At 37.2% G+C, this 23,986-nt stretch overlaps 1 protein-coding gene across 23 annotated transcripts in view; it reads left to right on the forward strand.

The window, feature by feature from the left end:
- The window catches only part of RALYL (RALY RNA binding protein-like), a 380,415-nt gene that overhangs the window by 335,753 nt on the left and 20,676 nt on the right, over nt 1–23,986 (forward strand). For 12 of the 23 annotated variants that reach the window (XM_040678004.2, XM_040678012.2, XM_025147092.3 and 9 more), the window contains 5 exons: nt 4,625–4,672; nt 10,554–10,717; nt 11,342–11,464; nt 17,744–17,857; nt 22,614–22,792. In XM_040678004.2, coding sequence (XP_040533938.1) covers nt 4,625–4,672; nt 10,554–10,717; nt 11,342–11,464; nt 17,744–17,857; nt 22,614–22,792 — 628 coding nt within the window. The remainder of the gene's footprint in view (nt 1–4,624; nt 4,673–10,553; nt 10,718–11,341; nt 11,465–17,743; nt 17,858–22,613; nt 22,793–23,986) is intronic. The other 11 variants (XM_046919994.1, XM_046920066.1, XM_040677940.2 and 8 more) reach the window with 5 other exon arrangements.

Raw genomic sequence — 23,986 nt, forward strand, 5'->3', positions numbered from 1 at the left:
AGTGTCATTCTGAAGCTGCTGACTCCTCCAGTTCACAGGCTCCTTTAAACCTTTCTCTGCCTCAGACTTTCTGAATGTTTGGTATTCTACACTGCATGAGTGATTTCTCGCATCCTCTGTGACACATGTTAATGGGTTGCTAAGGAATAATTCCCAAGAGGTTAAGAGCCCTGCAGTCACCTTGATCTCAGTGCCAGTGATTATCTGTGCTAATTTTCTGCTTTCTATACTGCAGCACTGACCAAAGCTTCTGTCTGTCCCTTGGATTTAGAAGTGTGAACAATCATGGTTGTAGACAGAGCTACACTAATCACATTCACAGTGTAATGTCTTTAGTCTATTGTTACAAGTGAAACATCATCATGCCACTTTACAATAAAATAAATGAAAAAAAAATGAGGTTGTTTTGAAAAGCAGAAGAGATTTTGTCTTCTAGGTCATCCATTTTGCCTCTTGTCATCATCTCTGGATCACAGCCTTTACAATACGCATGCAGTACAACTGCTTCACAACCAAGAGCACTAGCAATTGCTCTTATAAAACCCCAGACCTTTAAGGATCTCACATGATGTCTTGCATCCATGGGCTGTTAACCCAACTGTTGAAGCAAAGGACACTTATCCCCAGGAGTTCAGTGTTGTAGTTGTGCTGCTGCTGCATTGCCTGTGCTGCTGCAACTGCAGAATAAGTTTCAGAGAGGGAGAAATAGACCCTGATCATGGGGACAAAAAAGGAACCATGATGAAGTTTCTCAACACTTTACACCCATGCTCCTCTACCTGTCTTATTCTGTAAGGGACAAAAACAGGTAAGGTTCTATAGTGCTATTCTGTCATTTTAATAGATAGCATGGAAGAGTAAATGTCTTATCTCCATGATGAAATCTTGAATTTGGCCATCTTTCTTAAAGGATACTAAGTGATGAGAAAGGGGAAAAGGTGAACCTCTTGCTTTGTTGAGAGGTCTCAGTCTCTGCTTTTTGTACAAGGGCAAATTAGCTGATACCACATCTTTGCCAATGGTCTCAGATATGAGTCATTTTGTATGCAGAACTGGCTATTTACTGCTCTTATGAACAGCACTCCTGCACAGAAACGCCCTTTGTCAATGCAGAGAGATCCTGAATAGCCTGTGGGGAAAGAAGAGATTCCTTCCCCACCTCCTGCTACAGTCCCCAGCACCCATGTTGCAGGATATGGGATTCAATTAGAAGGGATGCCCTTGAGTTGTGAAGATTTCACCTAAAATGCTAGGATTAGAAAAGGAAGCAAATCAACTCTTGTTAGCTTGTCAATTGTGCTAACAGGTCACACTGTTAAAAGCCACAGTGTGTTTACATTTCATATCCCAGCCATAAGGTCAGTAATTCTTTGGCAGATAGATGGACAGGATGAATGAATTGGATAATATTTGCAGTTGAATTGGATGTTGTTTGCAGTTGAAGCCTTGGGTATGCTCACTTCAGAGTCTGACTGTTGTGAAACATTCAGAAAACCAGTATTTACTTATCTCAGTAGCAATGGATGTTGCAGAACTAAACCATATGAAAACACAAAGCACCTTCCCTTTCAAGTTAGAGGCAACATCTGTATCAAAGTCATTTAGATAGCTTCTGCTGTAAAACACTTGATGAAAACTGCTGAGGGTTGTCCTGGTGAAAATATAAAAACATAACAACATAAGGGTGATGTTCCTCATATTTTTGCAGACTTTAGAACTTTTATCAGATAATGAATTTTGATGAGCAATGTGTTTCTGGGCTGCCGTAATAACAGTATCAGATGTTTGCAAAGCAATGGAATATTTTAAAAGGTAACTGATATAAACAATTCAGAAGTTTACAATAATTCATGAATCGCGTTGCCATGAGATAATCAGGCTGCAATATGTGCTGCTTTTTTTTTTCTGGTCTCAAAGACAACATTAGACCACATGGAGAATGGTGGGTTGAAATTGTCACTGGTAAAGCTGAAGGGATACAAAGTGGTTCATTTTCAAGGCAGAAGTTACCCAAACAGTGAACAGAACAAAGAAAATGAACTTCTTAGTGGCTGACTGATGTGCAAAGCTACTTCTCTCAAAAGAGATAATCCTAGATTTTTTGCTAAATTAAAAAATTAAATGTGCTAAATCACATTTTTCAGTATAAGAATACTGTACTTGAGGAATACTGTGTGAGAGGACCTCCTCATTTATACAGTGGTGGAGTGTGAGTAGGAGGTAAGGAGGGAGAGGAAGCATTTGTTATCACACCAGAAGCTCTTTCTTGCACTTTCCCACAACAGCATCCAAAGCCTTCTCTGCCTACTCTCATCTGAGGAGCTTGTGAACTTTTTCCAACTGGTCAGTCCTCTCTGTCCTATGGACCTGACATGTTCAGAGCTCTGCCTGAGATCTCCCTCCCTCCTGTGCCCTTCCAGCATCACCGTTTGCAGGAATGGTTTTGAGACTTCTGTCGTGGCCTTCTGAGTATGAAGAATTACGTACTTCAAAAGTCCAGTGGTGGTCCAGTCTTACTCTGTCCTGGGGGGTCTTGCCTCAAGTAACACAGACTTGCTTCTCAAAGTACATGCTAGGTCCTGAGCTGAGCTGCCCTTCATCCTTACACCAGCTGGATTAAAGTGAATTATCATTCATTGGCTTCATGGTCTTTAACCTTGAAAAACTGAATTTATTTCATCTTCGTGTAAATTAAATTAATGTCACTCCAGGTGAAAGGTTTCTTGTGACAGGCCTTTTAAATTGAATTTTTTTCTTCAAATTGTCTGTCCTCTTCAACTTAAAAACACAAACTGAATATTAAGTGCAGGATTATTGCAGCTATTAATCATGCAGCTAAATAAAGCCATTAGCAAGCTGTGGATAACTGTAAATAAAATAATAGCTTTACTATCTCTTAGTTTCATGTAGATTGGCTATTTAGTGAAAGACAAAATAACAGCTGTTGTGTGAGAAAAATTTACTAGAGTTGCATGAAGGTGGAATACAGAAATATGATTGCTATATAGGGTCTAAATAGTACTATTTAGTGTTGTTTTTCTTCCTTAACCAGATGCTTCGTTTTTTTTCTTGGTTCTAGTCTCCCAGGTCTGTTTTATTTAGTGAGTCTTTCATATAAAATGTGTGTAGGGCTTTGGTTTCTCAAATAATTTAACAGTAGGACAACAGCTGGATTTTTCACCTGGTGCGTCCCATGATTTTCAATACTGGTCCAGCATTACATGGGTAGATGGCATGGCTTCTCTGATCGCTAGGGGCTTGGGTACTTTTATCCAAGGTGGAGGTGGAAATTGCCTCCTAACCTTCGGTTCCTTTGGTGGCTGTTTTTGCAAGTTGCAGATACAGCAAATGGCAAGCCCTCAAAATTAAAACTGCTGGATGAAATGGTTAAGAAGGTAATTTGTCTGCCAACTCTATTTTATTTTTTTTCCTTTTTAAGAAGTGGGCCTCTGAGACTTAGCAAAGGTAAGAAGATAGAAAAAATATTTTATGGGATGAGGGAGAACAAACCCAAGGAATTCAAGAATTCTTGACCTATACTACAAACTGTGCACTAAAAATTTGTTGGAGAGCAGAAGTAGTCCAGAATACCCTTCTATCTGAAGACAAACTTCATTAAGCTTTTCACCTTCATTTTCATTGAATGTTCTTCCTTTATTCTTCCTCTCTCCTTTCTATCTTTCTTATTTAAATTTTATACTTTTTTTTTGGTGATACTTTCTTTTTTTCATGTCTTTTATTCCTTAATAATTGCACTAGTAAGGTAAGTAAAAAAACTTACAGTTTCTGCTCCTAGTCAGACAAAGCAAATTTTGAGTGCAGAACATTTATTTTTGGCTCTCTCTTTGGATGCTTCAGATGTACTTCTGTGCTATTTCTTTGCCATGAAGGGAGAAAGTGGCTAATAGAATGCAAGCACAAGAAGAACAAAGAAGGATTTATTTCACAATTGACAACTCATAAAATAGTATTCTTCTAATCATTTGCAATCTCCTACCTATATTTATTTCTGTATGTATGCATGTTTTCTTTTGAACCTGAGAGAAAAATTATCTCTAACATTATTACTTACACCATTCATTTTCTTAATTATTTTTCCTTTTCTGTTTGTGGTAAAAGATCTGGTGAATTCAAAAATCAACAATCCAACCATTCTAACATTTTTCATTAATTCATTGTCTAATTTCAGTCCTCCACTACTCACTCATTTACCAATCTTTTTTTGCATTTAACAGTCTTCCTAGGCCACTAATTTTTATCAGCCCCACGGAGAAGAGAGTTTCAGTATTAGAGTGCTCACTTCATTTGATCACTTGGGGTATTACACCATAATGATTCTCTAATTACAGAGCAGTGTGGTGTGTTAAATCCTTTCTACGTGTACTGTCAACTGTTTTCAGTGTTCTACTTGCCCTAGACTTCACATTTCCAAATTTACTAACAACTGACGGCAGCTTTGGCAAACATCATGTATAATATATGGTTAAGGAAAAGAAGTGAAGGGACTCTGAAAACTGGCTTGAAACATGAGAGTAAGCTAACATTAACGGAAATGTTTTGATCAATGTGTATTTTTTCTAGAAGCCTGTACATTCTTGTTTCTCTGTTGTTTTTTTTTCCACAGTGGTTATGTCTTTGATTATGATTACTACAGGGATGATTTCTACAATCGGTACGTGTGGTTATATTTTTGTATATTTTACACAATTTCTACTGTTTGTTTATAAAGTAATCACATTGGGTAAGCAGGTCTGTTTTGATTTTTGCATATTATTCATTTCATCATTTCTATTGTGTATTTGAAGTAGGTTATTTGAATATATCACAAACAGAGAAGATTATCACCGAATGTTTGCTCATTAAACAGCTGTTTTTCGTATTACCCTTCTCTGTGAGCTACTGGGGCATTTTCTTTGCTGAAAAACTTAATGGTAGCTCAATTGCTCAGTATTTCTTTCTACAGAGTTTTTCTAGGCTTACTTTCTCTGGAACATACAATGGCTGAAATATTCTTCAGTATTGATATTTGTGTCGTCTTCTTTAAACCAAGGGTATGAAACGATATAGACTGTCTCCTGAAATATGTTTTTGTCTTCCAATAATGTTTAGAAGTCTAGAAGGACCTTAAGGGAAGTCACAAAAGTTGAACAACATGTGTAGCAGGAAAAGCAGTGAGGATACCTGAGCAACTGGAGACTTCACACAGCCTACCCCACTGCTGTGGAAATTTTAAGCTATTCATTTGGATGAGTGGTGAAGTTGATACAACAGAAGGAATGCCATCCAGAGGGACCTGGACAGGCTCAAAAAATGGGCGCACAGGAATCTAATGAAGTTTAACAAGGCCAAGAACAAGGTGTTTCACTTTGGTCAGGGCTATCCCATATATGAGGAACAATGAGAACTCATTGTGAGCAGCCCCTCAGAGAAGGACTTGGGGGTTGTGGTGGACAAAAAGCTGGACATGATCCAGCAGTGTGCACTTGCAGCCCAGAACGACCAAAAATATCCTGGGCTATATCAAAAGAGAGATGGCTAGAAGAGAGGGGGAGGGGAAGGGGATTGTCCCCCTCTACCCTGCCCTCTTTAGGCCTCATCTGAAGTACTGTGTCCAATTTTGGGGACACCACAGTACAAGAGGGACGTGGGGCTGTTGGAGCAGTTCCAGAGGAGGCCCACAAAGATGATCAAAGGGCTGGAGCACCTCTCCAATGAAAATACACTGATGGAGTTGTGCTTCTTCAGCTTAGAGAAGAGATGCTTCGGGGAGATCTCATTGTGGCCTTTTAGTACTTGAGGGGAGCTTACAAGGAGAAAGGGAAGTGAGTTTTTACACAGTCTGGTAGGGATGATAGGATAAGCATGAACGGCTTTAAACTAAAAGAGGGGAGATTTAGGTTAGATGTTATAAATAATTTTTTTACTCAGAGTGGGATTAGGCATTGCAACAGATTATCCAGAGAGGTTGTGGATGCCCCGGCTGTGGAGGAGTTCAAGGCCGGGTTGGATGGGACCCTGGGCAGCCTGATTTGATGGACAGCAAACCTGCCTATGGCAGGGGAGTAGGAGCTGTGTGATCTTTAAGGTCCCATCTAACCCAAGCCATTCTATGACGCTGTGATTCCATGACTGTGAATATAGAAGAATCACCAAAACACATGGTTAATATGGAAGGCCACAGATAACCAACTCCTGATCCAGCTATAATGTATTTCTTCATTATGTGAGAGCTGCTCTGAAAGTAATGCCTCTTATTTTGTCATGTTGGCCTGCAACATCAAAGGGAGATATTTCAGCCTCTACTGTCATATCACCAAATTCTTGCTAATATTCCATTACATGTTGTTGCCATGTAACACATAGCAGCAGAGGAGAAGTCTGATAAAATGGCACTTGGCATGCAAGTGCATAAGAGGCAAAGATGTGGAGCTGAATTCTCCCATGCAGAAAAAAATGGCGACAGTGATGTGAAAGACAAGCCATGTTCTGGACAGCCATCCAGATTTTATGGGAGCATAGCATGCAGACTCTTGTTCATTGGTGGCAAAAATGCATAACTAATGGTAGTGACTATGTTGAAAGTTAGTGTTTTGTAGCTGAGGATGTGTGCTATCAAGTGATGTTATTTTGCTCTTTGTATCTATTGTACTGTATATCCCTTGGAAATAAATATATAAGCAGGTATTATTTTCAGAGTGACCCATGCACTAGCCCAGTGTAGTACAGGCCAAGTGAGTCAGATGAGAATTCTACATTGTTCTACCAACCTCTATTCTGAGATTTCTTTTACATTATAACAGCAGGCAACAGCAGATTAGTGGCTTATACCCTGAAATTGAGTTTTTTCATGTGTATGTACATTTCTGCTCAGAAACACTGTAGGGAGAGTATAAAGAAACAATGTCTCTGTGGGTTTTTTTGTTTGTTTGTTTTTCCTGGGATTTATTCAATTCAAGCTGCTTTATTTGTTTCTTCATATATGTGAACATGCTTACCTTGGATAAAGCTAAAAAACAGTGAGCTATCATAGAATCACTAAGGTTGGAAAAGACCCACAGGATCATCCAGTCCAACCATTCTCCCTTCACCAATGGTTCCCGCTAAACCATGTCCCTCAACACAACATCCAAAACTGGACACAGTACTCAAGGTGCAGCCTCACCAGTGCTGAGTACAGGGGGATAATTACTTCCCTGTTCCTGCTGGCTACACTATTTCTGATACAAGCCAGGATGCCATTGGCCTTCTTGGCCACCTGGGCACACTGCTGGCTCATGTTCTGCTATAAACATATGGATTAAAGCCATCAACCACACAGTGCTCTTTCTGATTTATACCACCTGAACATGAAAATTATTAGTCCTTAGGCTTTTTCACTATTTCTGTACATTGCAGGTCACTCTAATGAACTAATGAATTTCCACATCAGAAGAAATATTTATAGGTTATTAAGTGCTGCTGAGGTAGTCTAGGTTTGTCACTGTCTTACTATGAAAAACTACTGACAGAGAAAAGTACTCATAAATGTATTTAATAGTATAGTTTTCTGAGTTAGAAATCCTTCATGATTAAGAAAGCATCATTTTAATGCTAGAAAACTCAAATATAAGATTCACCTTCCAGGACTGGAAATGCTGATGATGACATGAAAAGTTTAGGAGGTTAAATGTCTCTGTAAGATTCAAGGTAAAGGGGCATGGAAGATGAGAAGTCTTATGTGACAGGCATGAAACACTCACAGAGAATTCAGTGCATTAACACAACTATCACTCAGATCAATATACAGGAAATATAAATGAAATTTATTCGTGATTTTTTGAATTTCTGAACTTTTCTTGCTTTTTAATTTTAACTTTCTGAATTTATTGCTTTTTAATATCATTAGTTTTCCAAATTCTTCTGAGTTATTCAGATTGAATACACCTGTCTTATCTTGACTAAAGCAATTATAGGGTCAGAAAAGTGTGGCAAAACTAGTTTCTTTCATGAAATAAAATCTTTACGAAGGCAGACTGACAAGATCAGTACTGCACAATTTAGAAGGAGGGAAGAGAAAATGCACTTTATCTGCGTTTTGGTGATTATAGGAGCAAAGTGTCATTTTATGACTGAATCATGGAATCATAGAATGGTTTGAATTGAAAGGGATCTTAAAGATTATCTAGTTCCAACCCCTCTGCCATAGGCAGGGACACCTTCACAGAATCACAGAACATGGGGGCAGATTCTGTACAGCAGATCACACAGGAACTTGTCCAGATAAGTTTTGAATATTTCCAGAGAAAGACACTTTGTGACCTCTCTGGGCAACCTGTTCCTGTGTGCTCCATCGTCCTCACTAAAGAAGCTCTTCCTCATGTTCATATGGAACTTCCTGTGTTGCAGTTCGTGCCCATTGCCCTCTTGTTCTGTTGTTGCTAACTACTGAACGGAATCTGGCCATGTCCACTTGACTCCTGTGCTTCACATAACAATAAACAGTGATGAGATCCTCTCTGTCTTCTTTTCTCCTGCCTGAACAGTCCCAAGTCTCAAAACTTTTCCTCATAAGAGAGATGCTCCAGATCTCTAATAAGCTTTGGGGTCCTACTCTCCACCAGATCAGGTTGCCCCAGGCCCCCTCCAATCCAGTCTTGAATACCTCCGGAGAGGAGATGAGACATCCACATCTTCTCTGAGCTTCACCTCCCTCATAGTAAAGAATTTCTTCCTTGTACCTAATGTAAATCTACCCTTTCTCAGTTAAAAACCATTACTCCTTATGCTGTCGTGACAATTGCTAATAAAGATTCCTTCCTCATCTTTCCTCTAGACCCACCCCTTCCAGGACTGAAGATTTCTGTTAATCATTTCTCACGTTACAAGCATGAGGAGATTAGACAACATATTTCAAAGCTAGTAAAAGGCAGCACCTTTTTATAGAAAGCACATCACTGAAGTATGTACAACTTCATACCAATATGAATTGGTAACAACTAGAAAGAAAAATCACCTTTGGACAAATCATTGCATAATGATCTACTGCTTTATAACTTAGAGTTTTTCTGAAATATTTTGTTTCAGTAATGTCACATGAGAGACTGTGACCAACCTGCACATGATCCAATGTAATAAAGGATAAGAGTGACAGCAAACCATAAGATTTCTGTGAAATTTAAAAAATGTATATTTTGTGTTCTTAATTATACATAATTTTTAGTTATGCTTATAATAGTTAGGAACTGCTTATTCAAACAGCACATTCAAAGTGATGGAATTCAAATTTAATGTGAGTGATGGGATCTTTATGGTATATGTTGTAAACAGCTAAAGAAATGGAGAGGCCCTGTTTATATTGTTTATCAGATTATGGTACAGACAACTGGAAGGATTCCAGGATTTAAATGTTAGGTGTTTACTTGCCAGAAAATGGGCTAGAAGACTTAAGTTTGATCCTGCTTCCTGATCAGTGTGTTGTTTGACTGTGGCAGTTAATTACTGTTTCTTGTGTCTCTATTTTCAAATATATTTCTATCCACCCAGCTGGGAAACAGTGGTTAGAGTTGTAAAAAATCAACATGCAGTTACAAATTTACATAATTAGTAGTTGCAATAGCATGTGAGCAGAACACAAGATATTTCCAGATAATGTTGCTTGTCCCTCTATTTCGGTCTTAGAACTCCAAGTCTTAATTTTCTTAACTTTCTTCTAATCTGTTTTTTTTTTAGAGCCAAGGGTTTTTACATTTTAGTATACCTAACTTTTGATTACTTTTCCCGTTGTCTTTATTTTCTTCTATGCAGGTTAATCATCCGCTGTTGATAACTGCTTTCTAAGACTGGGGCATTCTGTTTGGGAACACTTCTTTTTTTTTTCTTTATCTTCTTGTGACTGTAGTTACAATTCTCTGAATATATACAGTAGTTTGGTTTGAACAAGGCTAACCTCCTATTTTATTAATCATGCTTTAGCATTTCAGTGATTGTACATCAACTTGTTATTCAGTAAAGAGAGGATGTGATGGGCCCTCTTTTCTGTCAATTCTATAGGATATACAGTTCCCTCAATAGAAACTACTGGATATTTTACAATGTGCAGGATATTTCTTTGTGATGATGTCTGGTTTCAGAAAAGTTTATTTATTTTTCTATCTATAAGAATAGCAGATAGATAGAAAAGTAGAATTCAAGTCATGCATACAATAAAGGAGCCTAACAGGAGCCTAACTGTCACTACAATAAAATGTACTGCTGTTAGTTGTGTACAGTGAAATGATTTGAATCTGCAGAAAGCAGGTTATAGATTTTCCGTGCTCCAAATAACAGAGTCCCATAAAGCATCCTCTCTCATTTCAATGATGCAAAAACTGAGCTATGCACTGGACTGTGACTAAACTCTGAATGGGGCACTTAATGTGCATAGGTCCTTGAAATCTAATTTGACTATGATATAAAGTGATTAGATTTCAAAGGTTAATTTTCTCAAAGATAACTTGAAAATTTAATTGACAGGGCTTCCATGACATGAAATCACAGAAGGTTTTATGGAGTCCGGCTGACTTCATTTTTTCTAGGTTGTTTGATTATCATGGACGTGTCCCCCCACCACCTCGTGCAGTGATACCATTGAAGCGTCCTCGTGTGGCTGTGACAACAACTCGCAGAGGCAAAGGGGTTTTCTCCATGAAAGGAACATCACGATCCACCTCAAGTGGGACTTCTTCCTCAGGATCCAAATGTGAGTTGCTCGTATGAGTTTGGATTTTGAAACAATGATCATATTAATTTCTGCAAAAAGGCAGCTTTCACTATATAGCTCTTTTGCAGTTATTTCTTACCATCAATATTTTGCTTGATTATTATTATTTTTTTAATTAGTGAAGATGCCACACCTTTGGTGTTAATCAAACAATGGTGTAACTTGGGAAGAAATCCATTTGAAAACATTTGATCTTTAGCCTCACTCCCTTGGCCTCAGAAGTTTCCCTCCAATAATCCTCACTGTTTATGCACCATGAGGTCTTGCGAACAGCTGATCATAGAGCAAAGTTAAAAATCTTCTGATAGACAGACTGAGAAACACTGCTTTCTGTTGAGTCTTGAGGGCTGTTTCATTCACATGTGAGGTACAGAGGGTGGTCTGGGGCAGGGAAGGGAGGGAGGTTGGGTTGGGTTTTCTTTTTTACTCATGATTCCTTTGAAAATAGAAAAAGGCAAAATGTCTTTGCCTGCTGTAAAGGGAGTACGAAATGGGATTGATAAGTTGGGGCTATTCAACCCCTTCCTATTGAGTTGGCCTTAGAAGAGCTGACAAACATCAGATGTTCCCTCCTACATTCTCACCAACCTCCCCACCCTGTAGTATCTCCCAGGAACTTCATCCTCCTCTCCATGCATCTTCCAGCACCCACCTGTCTTCCCCTGCCCCTTATGTGGAGTGATACTGCCCTTGGAAGCGTCACTGGAAGAGGAAGAGAAAGATCAGGTAGGGATCAGATATTAGAAAGAATGAAGGGACTGCAATAACACGCTTGTAGTACCAGGCCAACCAACAGAGCATCCTACTGTCTTACACATAAAGTGAATCCACAACAGTACATCTTACTGGAAAAGTGGCTAATTGTGGCACCAGGATGAGAAAATTACATACTCTGCCTGAATAACCTATCCAAATCTCACACACTAACATCTAACAAAGATGGAACCTTAGTGTGTCCATTGGGAACCATTTTTGATCCTATTGTATGAACTGATGGCATTCAAGACCTTGAAAGAGAATGTGTAATAAATATGCATGTAACTGAAAGAATGAAAGTGTGATGAGCAAAGCAAAAGATAGTGTGGTACGCTGAGTAACAAGGAGCTCAGGACATTTCTTGATAAGGATGATCTCTGAGGATCTGTTGTCTTGACAGTCAAATCACACACAAGTCTCTAGTGAATGAATTGGCAAGATGTCTGTTACCAACAGTGGGAACTTTGATACCTAGGACACAGGAAAACATAAATTTATATGTTGTATTATGAAGTTCACTTGCACCATAAGTAGATGTGTGGGAGTAGTAACCCTTCCTTTATTATCTGGAGGATGAACATGTGTCTAGATCATTTTCATACATGTCTTGAACAAATCCACTTAGGCATATCCACTCTTATTCATTCTTCAGTTCCTGAAATATGATACCTAATATCAGTCTAAAAGAAAGCCTATAACTCAATATCTTCATGTTAGTAGATATGGAATTTAAGTGATTTTGCTAATCTTTTCCAGTGACCCCAGTGATCCCAATCTTTGGGATTTCCCATAATGAATCAAAAATTTAGTAAGTATATACGGTCACAGATTCATTCCCTAGATCTCCTTTTTTCCTTTTACTGATGTGTTACCCATATGAAAACTTAGTAGGATCAATGCATTCAATTAATGCATTCAAACTTCTTATCCTAAAGGGTGGTCTGACATGGGTTTTTTTTACTCATTTTGCCTTCAAGACGACGAATTATTTTCAGATAAATTTATATATATATATATTCCTTGTCTCCCAAGAGATGTCAAGGAAATCTGTCACATGGAAATTTGGATTTTTACTGTAATTAATGGAACAGAGCATATTACACTAACACCTAGATATTTGCTCCTGAGAGTAATCACCCAATTTGCTTTATTACTCATTCTGCATTTCAGAAAATATTTTATAGTCCTGTGGCAAGGATTAAGTAGTGCTAATTGCAGATTATAGGACTGAACCTTTGTCCAAGTATGAGTACCCAAAGCCCCGTGGTTTGAGACCTCCAAAACACTGGCTGTATAACATGGCAAATGCTGCAGAACCTGTGAATTATTTTATGGAATTGGGATCAGGAGTTTGTACATCCTAATAGGATGTTGTGCCTCAGTGAAAGTATTCTTCACTGTATTCAAGTGCTATGTGAATTCTGTGAAATGTCAGTATTAGAGCTCCAGGTGACAAGGTCATCTTTGGATCCAGCTGTTAACACTGAGGGGCATGATGCAAGATGAATCGCTGAAAGCATGGGCCCTCATTTTGATCCTCACTGGGTTTCCATGCTCAGTTTTTACTATGGTAATTGAAACACTGAGAACATTTATTGTGCTTTAAAAATTGCAGAAAATACTCCTTTTTACATGCAGCACATCTGAAAATAAATTGCTTGGGTTTTTTTGATTTTTTTAAGAGGACTAAAGCACACGATATACGCTTTCATGCTTGATTTCCCCATAGAATTATTTCCCTCTTTCTCAAGTCCAACCAACTAATCTTAAAGGTAGAAACATGATTTTGTTGACGTGGTCAGGAACGTAATCAGCTTATTGTAAGATGTTTATCAGAGAAATAACCAAGCTGTTCCCTGAGGGGCTTCAGGCTGAAAAGCAGAGAATGTGTGTTCTGCTGCTACTTTTGCTATTTTATTGGGAAAGTTTTTTATATTGAATTGTGGGATTTAGCTGTTTAATATTTTGTTGCCTTTTACTTCATAGTGCTAATCTGAAACCCTTGAACTAATGCAGTATTGATTCTAAGTGTAATTTATTGCTAGTTAAATAAAGGATCTCCTCAATAAAGAAATTTAATTTTGGGTAAGGATGCTGTTTTTGGCTTTGGTGGCATTCAAGGCCATACACCAGCTTAATGTCAGGTTTCTGTGTCAAAATGTTGTTGCATATGCTTGAAAGATTTCATCTCCTAATAGCAAAACTCTCATGAGATCATTTACTCTACTAGACTTTTCAGATTTGAGTAGCAATCTCATAGACATAACTTTTCTCATAATTCTTTTCCACATTCAAACTGGATTCAGAAAATCAACCCATATATTTAGGAGTAAAGGTCAGAACACAATGAACCCCCCTCTGAAATTAGTGGAATTAGAAGGACTCAAAAAATGTTTCAGAAATGTTGCTGTAATTCAACTTTAGCACTTTCATTTCTAAAAATATGACTGACCTCAATTTATATCTCTTTTTAAGCTGGGTGTGACGTCTCCTTTGTGCTGCATGTTTAAACGCAAGATGTGTTCTAGAAGGCTCTTATATTCACCATAGAGAAATGGAAAGGGATACTGAATCTACTTCTGTATTGTTTTAAGCAGCCAGACCATCTAATCCTTTTCAAATAGATTAAGCTCTGCCTTAGACGTATTTAGAGTTTTTCTATTTGTTTCACCAACTTCCAGCTCAAATTTGTTTCATTTGTTCATATCTATTTGTTTTGCTAACACTGTCTTAGCTTAAAAGTTTTACTACCTTTCACTTTCCTCATGTCTTGGGCAGAAATATGAAATGTAATATTTCAGTTTTCCATTCTCACAGTCGTCTTCATGGATCTTCTCTCTATATACTTGCTAGAATTCAGTCAATCAGTATGTGTCATTCCAGATAAGCTCTCACTAGATCTTTATATAATGGCATTGATATTTACCTATATTCAGAAATGCATCATTTTACATATTATACAGTAACATTTTCTTTTTCATGGCTACATTATAGTGATAGCCTTTTGTCAGCAACTATACCCATGGATAATTGTGTCTCTCTTTTTCAGCTGATGAGTTTCCAGATTAAGAGCAGGAGTTCTGCTGCTAGTCAATCAAGTGAGGGTAGGGGGTGCTTCAGTGCAATTGAATTTCATCTTTTTCTACTGGAACATTCCTTAAAATTATATGACTTCTTCTATTCCAGTTCACTCTGAATAGGTATCTTCTAACTTCATGTCCTTCTCAAATTTCACCTGTTTCCTTAATTTTTGCATCTCAAAGTTGTTGAAGATATTTAGCTAGCCAGTCCTTGAGTAATTGCATTAGCAATTTCTTTCCCTTTCTATACATGCAAATCTGTCATCTGCTGGCTGCTGGCTCTCTGCTAATTAAAATTAAAACAACAACAGCAACAACAAAAGTAAACTACTTTATTTTCCTATTCTATTACTAAAAAGCAGATAAATAATTTAACTACATGCAGCTCTGGTCTAATGTTTATGACCTTCTTGACAGAGATCAGTTTGAAAACAAAGTAACAATTAAATGAATTCATTTTTAATGGATAATTTACCTACTCAAAGCAAGACACTTGAAGTACAGTATTTATAGTCCTTATATTTTATCTCTGTTTAACATGGGCTTAAAGATCCTAAAATTATTCCTAAGCTCTATACCACAGAATTATAGAAATACGGAATCAGAGAATTTCAGAATGGCTGAGGCTGGCAGGGCCCTCTGGTTCCTCCTGACCCACCCCCTGCTCCAGCAGATTTCCTGTCAGCAGACACTACTGAGAACAGTCTGGTTCCTCTTCTTCATTCCTAAAAATTAAGTAACTGAAAGCTGAATTGCTCTAGGAGAATGATTTTGAAGATTTGCACAACTCCCTGCAAATTAAGAGAATAAGAGGCTTGAATAACTAAACATTGCAAGGCTAGAATCAGGATGGACATTTGAAACTTATACAGATTCAGTAACCAAAGTTTATGCAAACAGGGGTGGAAATAAGGCTTCTCAGCATTTAACATCTTTGTTTATTGTCGAATCCTCACTGCTGGGTCTGCATTTCCTCTAGTACAGTGCTTCCAAAACTGATTTCTCTCTACAACACCTCAGAGATGTCCCTGTGAGGCAGAGTTTGGCCTGAGTTGCACAGTAGCCCCATCTTATGTGCCCATTTCTTTGCCAAACTCAGAAGTGCAAATGTTTCCTGTTTTTTTAATACTTTGAACAAATATCATTAGGTTCTTCTTATGTCTCTTCTCACTTTTGACCTTTTAGCCTTGGCAAGCACCTCTAACTCAACAGCTTGGCCACATGCAATCTTTTGCCAGCTGGCTTCATTAGAGGGCTGCTGCAGGTATTTAGCATTTCCTGCTACGCAGATTCACGCCATTCCACCTCAGATTCTGCATCACTTTGCTATTCCAGCACAGACAAACCTCATCCCCAAGGGAGGAAGTAACCTTCAAAATATATAGTTGTTAGAATCTTAATGTATTCTTACAGATTTGGGCATTGGATAGTGACCCATTATTTCTCTGTGAATACTCTATGACTCTGCCCTATAAATATTCTAAATAATTCCTCAGTCAAATTCTGTAGAGCATACAAGGATCCAACACAAAGGTTACTTTTAAGCTTAGTTCTGAAGGCCTGTCACTCACTGAATATGAGGTCTGAGGTTTCAGCTTTCCTTATTTCCTTTGTAAAAGAACATGATTAAGCAAGTTAAGCAAGTTCATTACTGTATATTACTACTTTGCTTAGCTGAGTTGTAACAATAATGCACGTGGCCCAAAACATAACACTAAAAACCTTGATACCTCAGTGAACATGCTCCAAATTTGCAGTAAGTTGCTTTAGAGGCTGGTATTTATTACAGCTGAAGTAGGCAGTAGCCTACTTGCACATTTCATCAGCATGTTTTACCTATCCAATTAAAAATACCCACATGACATCATATTGAAATACATGTCCAAAAGTCAATGAACAGGACTGATCAGACAAGATTCAGCCAGGAGACTCTTTATACAAAAACAGAATGAGTCCTTTTCTGTGGCAGAAAATCCCTTTTTCCAGGCATAAGGACTCTCCAGTTGCTTCAGATACGCACCCAAAGGCAATGGACCTCTTTTAGCAAAGATAAAGAGGTATGAATAATACTTTTGACTGTTCTTCTATTGCCAGTCCATCGCAGTTTGAGATGGTGATCTACATCTTCCTACAAGAGCTCTAAAAGCCACGGTTGTGTTTACTCTTTACCTTTACAATGCCTTTTTGTCTCATGCAAGCACAGGGCTCTCATCTTCCCCACCTGGTTTTTTCAACATGATATCCTAGAATGGATGAGTCAAGAGATCTGTACTATAGAAAATAGTACTATATTAGTACTAGAAAATAGTACTATATTAGTACTATTTTCTGAGCTTAAAAAAGTCTCGATAATGCCATAATAAGGAGATAATTCTCTAGTTCTGTAATGCTTTTTCTTCTGAAGACAAGACATCTCCAAAATTCTTCTCCTTAAGTTAGACCACAGGAGTGCAGTAATGCACAAAAATGAGTAGTAATGCACTGCAATATAGATTTGGAAACTTCACCTATTAATTTATTTGAGTTGCCTCCATGTCCCTAGCTGTGATCATAAAAAGAAATATTTTCATATGTTATCAACAGCTGGAAAAAGTAGAAGAAATTACCCAGAACTGATTGCTTTTAAAGCAATGATATTTAACACCTTCTACTGCAATGAAGTTGTTGACTGGAACATAACACTGCATTTCTGGCTGACCTAACATTTATGTTGCCATTCAGTCTTCTTGAAAAATATCTGTGAGGGTTCTTTTTTATTGTTGCTGTTATTATTGTTATTTTTACAAAATAGTTCAACAAAATAACATCACAAGACTGTGAACTGTGTGTCATATTTCAGTTGTTCTTTCACTACAGGCTTCTTCTGGGTAAAAGTTACTTGCATTACAGGGTACTAAGAGTACCCTGAAGATGTTTTGACTGAAATGTTTTTTACAAAGCAACACATTTCACGTGACCTCTTCTCACTAGGGCTTAGTATCCTGGGATTTCCTAAGATTCAGCATTTTTAATTAACAAAGTTAGTTTTAAAATCAAATCTCTAAAAATAGTTAGTAGAATGAGGAAGTAGATTTTGTACTAAGAGAAAAGAAAAAAAAAGAACGTTTTGTTTGTGGGGGCTGCAAGTACAGCTTATTTTATGTTTTGCATCTTTGCTCTTTTTCCACAGTGAAATCAGATGAGTTGCAAACAATCAAGAAGGAATTAACCCAAATCAAAACAAAAATTGACTCCTTGCTAGGGAGACTGGAAAAGATTGAAAAACAGCAAAAAGCTGAAGCAGGTAGGTGAAAACAATCTGTAGTTACATTATTTAAATCAGAGCTTATTTATCAGATAAGTAGACAGATAAGAAAGAGAATTGGCTGCATTGGCTGGGCCTGAAGCAAGCTAAATTAACACTCAGGTAGAAACACTGGGGGAAAGAACTAGTGTTATTCACAGAGCCTGCAACATCATTTGAAGAGTTATTTTCAAGAAAAGGTTGTTTCTTTCTAGAAAAAGAATGCAAAGGTTGCCTGCTGGATATTCTGTATACAAAACATCACTAAAAAGTTGATTGGACAGAATTATGGTAGAGGTTGTTGATGGTGGGAATACTTATACACATATACCATACACATTATGAAATTTTAGATGATCTATTTCAGGAAATTTTGCCTGGGCAAAAGACAGTAGTCACGAGTTGTAGCAAGGGAAATTCCAGTTTGAGATTAAGAAAAATATTCTCTGTAGCACTTGCAGTGCTTCTAAGTACTATAAGAAGTTGCACAGAAAGTCTGTAGAATATCCCAAGTCATCTGGCCAAAGCACCATGGATCTGTACTGAACTTTGAAGTTGGTCCTGCCTTGAATAGGTGTTGAACTTGGAGAGTCTGAAGATGCCTTCCAGCCTAATGAAGTTGAAGCACCTGTGTAGAAATGGCTGCACCTCAAGTTCATCTTGTTCTCTGTCTTGAAATGTTTTGGATGTTTTTAAGCAAATACTGAGAATGACAAAATCCAACACTGCTTTCTAATGTACTGGATATCTTTATTCCTGTCATTACAGTGATCATTTTGCTTTTTGAATAATCTCACCTAGCAGCACTTTAAAGCCATGCTGAGCTAAATAAGGGATTTATAAGGCCATATTTTCACCATAGTATATATATGGAGAGCTATCTCACTTCTTATTGCTGTCTATGGAATTTCCTTGGCTACTTCCTTATAAATTTCTTGTTATATCTCTGTACAGAAGCTGTGTACTAGAGAACTGATTTTGTTGAGAGCCAGCAGGGAAAATGGAAGCCTTATCTCATGAAAACTCTTAATGTTTTGTTTGGGTTGGTTTTTTGTTTGTTTGTTTTTTGGTTTTTTGTGTTTTTTTGTGTGTTTTTTTTTTCCCCTCTCCATTCTTTGATGAAAACTAGAAGTATTTTGTGTGAAACGTGTGGAAGAGAGCCTGCCTTAGAATTCACAGCTGTCTGAGTATCTGGGTGCTCAGATTCATGTCGCTCACGTAACTCCAATTGTTCTGGGGAAGCCAGAAAATATAATTGGATACATCAAAAGAGATCCATCAAGACTATGAAAAAGAATTAGCAGCTTATGGACCTGACAGACAAAATAGATATTTACATCTGGATCCTTCCTGATCCCAAGTGCCTGTCCTGTTTGCTGATCTATTGTTGGGATATCTCTCCAAAACCTGAATTTTCTTGCTTGTATTGGAAAAGAAATAACGAATGACTTATCTAGGCTTATCTAGAATGACGACAAAGACATATTTTTGGTTAACAATTTGAAAAAAAAAAAAACACAAACAATAAAAACAACTCTGAAAAACCTTACCTCCTATTTACAATCATTTTCTAAATTGATAGGCTAGCAATCTCTCAGTTGTTATAGTTTGCCCCACAAAATGAGTGCTTTACTCTCAAGTATAAGGTAAACCATTAGTTAGGATTGTGATTGCTTCTTTTAGAACTGTGCACAATATGTATTCATTATATTCTATTTTGTAGTTTATGCAAGTTATATAAAAGTTGGTGTAATCAGTGAAGATGTAATTGCAAGGCACTCCATTGAATCACTGTGTACTGAAATGCTCTGAGATGGTGGATTCCTACTTCAGGAAGCTTTTATATAAAATCCATTAATATGCAAAACAACCTGCATGTCACTGTACTTTGATATCCAATTTTCACTTTTGCTAAAGGACTGTAGAGAACTCATTTAAATAGAAATCATATCAAAGAGGAAAATGTTGATTTGTATTGAATCATATTGTTATTCCTTTTGAAGACAAGCTATGAAAAATCTTCTCAGAGATTATCTTCATATCACTGAGGGTGAGTGGGGGGGAACGTGTCAGAGACACCAAGACCCCATTTAAGTCTCTTGAGTTGACAAAGAAAGCTAAGTAGCCTGTGGGATGAGTCCACAGATGATTGTTTGGTCAGCTGGAAGCTTTATGTAAGGTAAAACTACATCAGTATCTAAACAATTCTATTGACAACTTCAGATGTGGGATGATTTTGTTCCTTCTGAATAGTTTGGCAATATTATTTCCCACTTTCTGCCAGAAGGAGTGGCCTCATTTAAGCCTGGCATCAGAGGGGATCACACAAAACAAAAAAATCAAGCCATTATCCTGCATTGTTGTTGCTTTTTTTTTTTTTTTAATGCTTGCATCACTTTCAAGAAGAATCTTTATTTATTAATCGTAAAAGTTCGACATCTGGAGGATATGATAAATTAAACAGGCAAGCTGAACAATCTCATTGTGTACTATAGTCACTGCTCTAAAGTTGCATTTCTTTACAGTAGTGGCTGATGTTCTGACTTTTATTATTTGAAAATTTCAATTTCTAAATTGAAAATTTCAATGGGATGGATATAAGAGAAATTAAAATATCACTTATTTGACACAACTGACAGAAGAAGAAAAACGTTATGTTAGCTCTTTAAACAAGAAACTCTGTGCACTCTAAGTTACAGTTTTAGGATAAAAACTCAAACTATAGGCAACAAAGATGGAAAGAATCTGAAAAACAATCCTGAGTATAGTTATTTGCAAGTTTATGGGGTAGCTGTATTTATGTGGATTAGCAAATAACTGCCAAGAATTAGTAGAGGATGTGCTTCTATAGGAAATCTGTAGGAATAACTCCCTTGTTCATAAAAATCTGAATCAGAAAGCCGGGAATACGAAGCTGTTCTGACATGATAAAATTGTTAGAGGGGAACATTCCCCCTGCAGTATCAAGATGAAGGTTTTTGAAAGTGGGTGTTGAAATGTAAGATCTTAATTTTGCTTGTCAGCAGAGCCCAAAAGTGTAAGATGCTGAGATGGTATTTTAGTATCCTCTGAGGACCCCAGTCTACGTAAGTGATCACATTTTCTAGCAGTTGACTCCTAAAAGTTTTTCCATTAAAATGTATTAAGTCCATTATTTCAGGAACCCTTTTTGAAAGCCTTGACTGAAGTTAATTCATTTGTCAGTAGCCCAGCCAGGTTAATATCAGAAGGTGTCAGGACTCAGTAGGCATAGCTGACAACTCACATTTCCTTGTTCAGTAAGGCAAGTAACAGTGATTTATAACTAGCATGGTATTGTGTATAGCACCTCACAAATGAAAGGTGGGCTGAATCTTCTGCTGGTATGTATGAACACAGTAGTGTCAAAGCAGTTATCTAAGATGACTTTCTGTTCTTTAACAACAGTCCTTCTGCAGAAATTATGTGAATAAGGGAAAAATATCTTCATTGTTCTGTATCTTCAGTAAATGAATTTGAAAGTGAGGGATTAGAAATGAGCAAAGACTGAAGAGATGAAAGTAAGATGTAAAATAAATGTGCAGAGGTAGAAGAAAAATAAATGCGTTGACTTAATATCATGATACAGAAAAGTGTGAGGATATATGAATGTTTTATGTTGTGGGTAATTTAAAAGAAGATAATATATTCATGGAGCTGAAAATAAAACACTTTGTAAGAAATCTGCAGAATCATTGGCTTGTCAACAAGATAGGTGAAACACTAGCTAGAGTTACAGAACAATCAAACCTAATAAAGGAAGAAATAGTGTTGATCTAGAAATGTGGTCACTGATGGGTACTGTCACTCTCAGACTAAAAATACATTATTCCAGTTACCTGCAATTAATTCTCTTGCCTGTAATCACTCTGTAGAAAATAAAGCTTTTCATCTAAACTCCAAATAAAAAAACTCTCATCTTCTAACCATTCTAACATCCAGTCTGTCTCTGTCATTCCCTTCTCAATCCTCCTCTGGATTTCTGCTGGCTGGATGAAATTCCTCAGCATATCCTGGAGTCTCGAAATACATAATCACAACAGTGCAGCTATCTGTGCTAAGCCAACAAGAACAGCTCCTATGGGCCTCCCCAGAAATCGTATTTTTTGTTGTTGTTGTTTTTTCATTACTTTGCAGAAATTATAGGAATCCCTATATCTGCATCATGAGGGGAGATCTTTTCATCTATCATGGCATGTTGTGCCAATGGGGAGAAACTATTACTTACTCCATTTAAAAAAAAAAAACAAAAACAAAAAACAACAACATTCAGTTATCTAGAAGGATTTTTTTTTTTTTTAATTGACTGTATGGTTGTTGGGAGATAGTCACAGCAAATTTATGCAAATCTCTGTTTACTTATAGACAATTAACAGCCATCCATTTCTCAGAGCATAGAGATCTGTGTACTTCTCACTGGCTGCAAGTAAATAAATACATGGTGGTTATGCCAATTGGATTCCCAAGATAAAGCTAAGTCCAGAAAATCAAAAAACTGGATTTTTTAGTAAAGCAAACCTTCATCCACTGCATGGGATGAACGAGCATGTTGGTACTATGGCTAATGCATGCATTAGATTTTGAAAATAAGGGATTTTATCATATTTAACTGGTAGATATTAACTTGGATTTTAACAAATCGTCAGAAGATGGGAAAGACAGGTTTCTTCCTCAGAACACTTTTCTTTGCCACCAGTAGGGAAGGTTACTGAATTTCTAGAGTATGTTTTCCTTACAGAAGCTCAAAAGAAACAAATGGAAGATAATGCTGATTTGATTCAAGAAGAATGCATATCAGAGAATGCAGATAACTCTACAGAAGATCCAATTGAAGGAGGGCCAGATGGAGATGGGGATGGAGAAGAGATGACTGATGGGATAGAGGAGGATTTTGATGAGGATGGCAGCAATGAGCTGGTAAGGAATAACCATGCCATGTCTGTCTATACAGTTGCTAAGCATAACCACAGAGAACCAAGAATCTGGGTTAACAATAAAGATCACAGCAGTACTGTGATATTCTGTAATAAGTACCTAGTCCCAGATTCTTCATACTCTAGTGTATCTTAGGCACAGGAACCTCTGAGAAAAACAAGGAGTATATATTTTCTATACTTGGTGAGTTTAGAAAGGAAATTAAATATATTTTAACTTTTTTTACATTTATTATCTCACATTCAATGAAATGTAGATGAAAGATGAAATTGATTTTTAATATTTATTTATTTGTTCATTTGCATATTTATTTTAACCAGAGCATTTCAAAACTAGATAAGATTCTAGACCGGAGAACTTTCTCATTAAGAGCCATGTGGACTATGGTAAACTTCCATCACTGTCTTCCATGTGTATCTCCTGCAGGCTGCATTGGCAGCTTCAAGTTTCTTTTTTACAGAAGGATTTTGCTGTAAGAAATGTTTGGCTGGGGAATTTTCATCATGAAACTGCTCTTCTCATGACATGCCTATCATGACGTTAAAACTCTAAGTTCTAAAAGATATTTTAAGCATATTTTGATATTCAGATTTGCATTTTTTTATGTTTTTTAAATAAGAATGGATCGTTGTTTTAGACACCAGGACTCCATAACACTGCTTTTTCTCTCTCCGTCTCTTCTATGCTTTCGTATCTTCCCACTTTGAGAAGAAATCACTACTGTTGCTCTATGTCACTTTCCCTGATTGCTTTTTGACACACATTTTGTCATGTCTACAATAAAAAAATCATTCAGTAATTCCAACAGAAGCCAGTTAGAAATGGGACCACCTGAACCAACACCAAGTCTGGAGAAACAGTGCAACTAAATAACCAGCATTTTGTACTGCTTAATACTGGCATTATTTTATACCTACCTCTAATTTGAGTGTCTGTGTTCCTTTAGCCAGCACAAAGCCCTCTTGAATTTATGAATCCGGAATATCGTTATACCAAAGAGAATCCAGGAGAACATGAATCCTCATCTTCTAACATGCAATGTAGAATAGGTGATATTATTTCTTCTTCTCTAAGGAGTATGTTCTCCTATAAGAGGTATCAGGGATCTCTGTAAGCAGTCACCATTCTGAATCTGTAGGAAGTAGAAATTTTATAATGCATAGGTAGTTGTACACA

The sequence above is a fragment of the Gallus gallus genome, chromosome 2, assembly GCF_016699485.2.
Source record: "Gallus gallus isolate bGalGal1 chromosome 2, bGalGal1.mat.broiler.GRCg7b, whole genome shotgun sequence".
Taxonomy (NCBI): Eukaryota; Metazoa; Chordata; class Aves; order Galliformes; family Phasianidae; genus Gallus; species Gallus gallus.